This window comes from Corvus brachyrhynchos, unplaced genomic scaffold (assembly GCF_000691975.1).
Source record: "Corvus brachyrhynchos isolate BGI_N302 unplaced genomic scaffold, ASM69197v1 scaffold419, whole genome shotgun sequence".
Lineage (NCBI taxonomy): Eukaryota > Metazoa > Chordata > Aves > Passeriformes > Corvidae > Corvus > Corvus brachyrhynchos.
In genome coordinates, this window is record NW_008239763.1 from 150,454 (window position 1) to 153,329 (window position 2,876).

At 46.7% G+C, this 2,876-nt stretch overlaps 1 protein-coding gene across 1 annotated transcript in view; it reads left to right on the top strand.

Moving 5' to 3' along the window:
- The window catches only part of LOC103621401 (sodium/potassium-transporting ATPase subunit alpha-2), a 20,932-nt gene extending 20,491 nt beyond the window's left edge, over nt 1-441 (top strand). The window contains exons 11-12 of the mRNA XM_017742793.1: nt 5-191; nt 293-441. Of these exons, the coding sequence (XP_017598282.1) occupies nt 5-191; nt 293-407 (302 nt within the window). The 3' untranslated portion in view covers nt 408-441. The remainder of the gene's footprint in view (nt 1-4; nt 192-292) is intronic.
- Nucleotides 442-2,876: the final 2,435 nt, after the last annotated feature.

Below are 2,876 nucleotides of genomic sequence, written 5' to 3' on the forward strand. Positions count from 1 at the left end.
ATCTGGGGGTTCTCGGGTGGATTTTTGCGGGCGCCGGATCCCGCTGATGGATTTGATGGATTTTGTGGTTTTTCCCCCCGTTCTTTCAGGAATAAAATCCTGATTTTCGGGCTGTTCGAGGAGACGGCGCTGGCCGCGTTCCTGTCCTACTGCCCGGGCATGGGGGTGGCCCTGCGCATGTACCCCCTCAAGTGAGGGTCACCCCAAATCCCGAGGGCGCACCCCAAATCGGAGCTGCCCCCAAAAGGGACAGGGAGCCCAAATTTATGGGGTTTTGTCCCCAAAATTGCAGGGTCACGTGGTGGTTCTGCGCCTTCCCCTATTCCCTGCTCATCTTCGCCTACGACGAGGTGCGGAAACTCATCCTGAGGCGCTACCCCGGAGGTGAGCGGGGACCCCAAAACTGAGGGGGGCACCCCAAAAAGTGGGGGGAGGAGGAAATGGGGCGCCAAGAAATGGGGGAAATGGAAAAAAAAAGGGGGAAAGCCAAAAGAAAGGGGGAACCCCCCCAAAAAAAGGGGGAAAGCCAAAAAAAAAAGCAGGAAACCCCCAAAAATGGGGGAACACCCGCAAAAAATGGGGGAAACCCCAAAAAAAGGAGAAACCCAAAAGAAAGGGGGAAACCAAAAAAAAAAAAAAGGGGAAACCCCAAAAAATGGGGGAGGAGGAAATAAAATGGGGGAGGAGGAAATGGGGCACCAAAAAAAAGGGGGAAATGCAAAAAAAAGGAGGAAAGCCAAAAAAAAGGGGAAACCCAAAAAAGGGGGGAAGCCCAAAAAATGGGGGAACACGCCCAAAAAATGGGGGACGAGGAAATTGGGCACCAAAAAATGAGGGAAATGCGAAAAAAAAGGGGGAACCCTAAAAAAAAAAAAAAGGGGAGAACCCCCCCGCAAAAAATGGGGGAAAACCAAAAATGGGAAGCCCCAAAAAAGGGAATCCAAAAAAAAAAGGGGAACTCAAGAAATGGGAACCCCAAAAATGGGAACCCCCCAAAAAAAGGGAGGGACCCAAAAAAAGGGGGGGAACCCGACAAATGGGAATCCAAAAAAAAGGGAGAACCCAGAAATGGGAACCTCAAAAAATCGGAAACCCCAAAAATGGGAACCCCAGAAATGGGAATCCAAAAAAAAGGGGGGGAATCCATGAAATGGGAACTCCAAAAAATCGGAAACCCCAAAAATGGGAAACCCCAAAAGAACGGGGGAACCCAAAAAAGGGGGGGAACCCAAAAATGGGAATCCCAAAAATGAGAATCCAAAAAAAAAGGGAGAACCCAAGAAATGGGAACCTCAAAAAATGGGAAACCCCAAAAAAGGGAATCCAAAAAAAAAAAGGGGGAACTCAAGACATGGGAACTCCAAAAAATAGGAACCCCAAAAATGGGAACCCCAAAAATGGGAAATCCCAAAAAAAGGGGGGGGGCCCAAAAGAAGGGGGGGAACCCAAAAATGGGAAACCCGAAAAATGGGAATCCAAAAAAAAAAGGGAGAACCCAAAAAATGGGAAACCCCAGAAAATAGGAACCCCAAAAATGGGAAACCCCAAAAAATGGGGGGGACACAAAAACCCCAAAAAAAGGGAGAACCCAAGAAAGGTGAACCCCAAAACCTCAGAAACCCCAAAAATGGGAACCCCAAAAAAGGGAATAAAAAAAAGGGGGGGAACCCAAGAAATGGGAAACCCAAAAAATGGGAACCCGAAAAATGGGAAACCCCAAAAAATGGGGGGGACACAAAAACCCCAAAAAAAGGGAGAACCCAAGAAAGGTGAACCCCAAAACCTCAGAAACCCCAAAAATGGGAACCCCAAAAAAAGGGAATCCGAAAAAAAGGGGGGGAAACCCAGGAAATGGGAAACCCCAAAAAATAGGAACCCCAAAAAATGGGAAACCCCAAAAAAGGGAATCCAAAAAAAAAAAGGGGGAACTCAAGACATGGGAACTCCAAAAAATAGGAACCCCAAGAATGGGAACCCCAAAAATGGGAAATCCCAAAAAAAGGGGGGGGGCCCAAAAGAAGGGGGGGAACCCAAAAATGGGAAACCCGAAAAATGGGAATCCAAAAAAAAAAGGGAGAACCCAAAAAATGGGAAACCCCAGAAAATAGGAACCCCAAAAATGGGAAACCCCAAAAAAGGGAATCCAAAAAAAAGGGGGAACTCAAGAAATGGGAACTCCAAAAAATGGGAACCCCAAAAATGGGAAACGCCAAAAAAGGGAATCCAAAAAAAAGGGGGAACTCAAGAAATGGGAACTCCAAAAAATAGGAACCCCAAAAAATGGAAAACCCCAAAAATGGGAACCCCAAAAAATGGAAATCCCAAAAATGGGAAACCCCTAGAAAAGGGGGGGACTCAAAAATGGGGGGAACCCAAAAAATGGGAACCCCCAAAAATGGGAAGCAAAAAAAAAAGGGAGAACCCAAGAAATGGGAACCCCAAAAACCCAGAAACCCCCCAAAAATGGGAAACCCCCAAAAAATGGGAAGCAAAAAAAAAAAGAAGAACCCAAGAAAAGGGAACCCCAAAAACCAAAAGGGGGGGACTCAATAATGGGGGGAACCCAAAAAATGGGAACCCCCAAAAATGGGAAGCAAAAAAAAAAGGGAGAACCCAAGAAATGGGAACCCCAAAAACCCAGAAACCCCCCAAAAATGGGAAACCCCCAAAAAATGGGAAGCAAAAAAAAAAAGAAGAACCCAAGAAAAGGGAACCCCAAAAACCCAGAAACCCCCCAAAAAAGGGAAACCCCCAAAAAATGGGAAGCAAAAAAAAAAAGGAGAACCCAAGAAATGGGAACCCCAAAAACCCAGAAACCCCCCAAAAATGGGAAACCCCCAAAAATGGGGGGAGACCCAAACCCCAAACACCCGAGG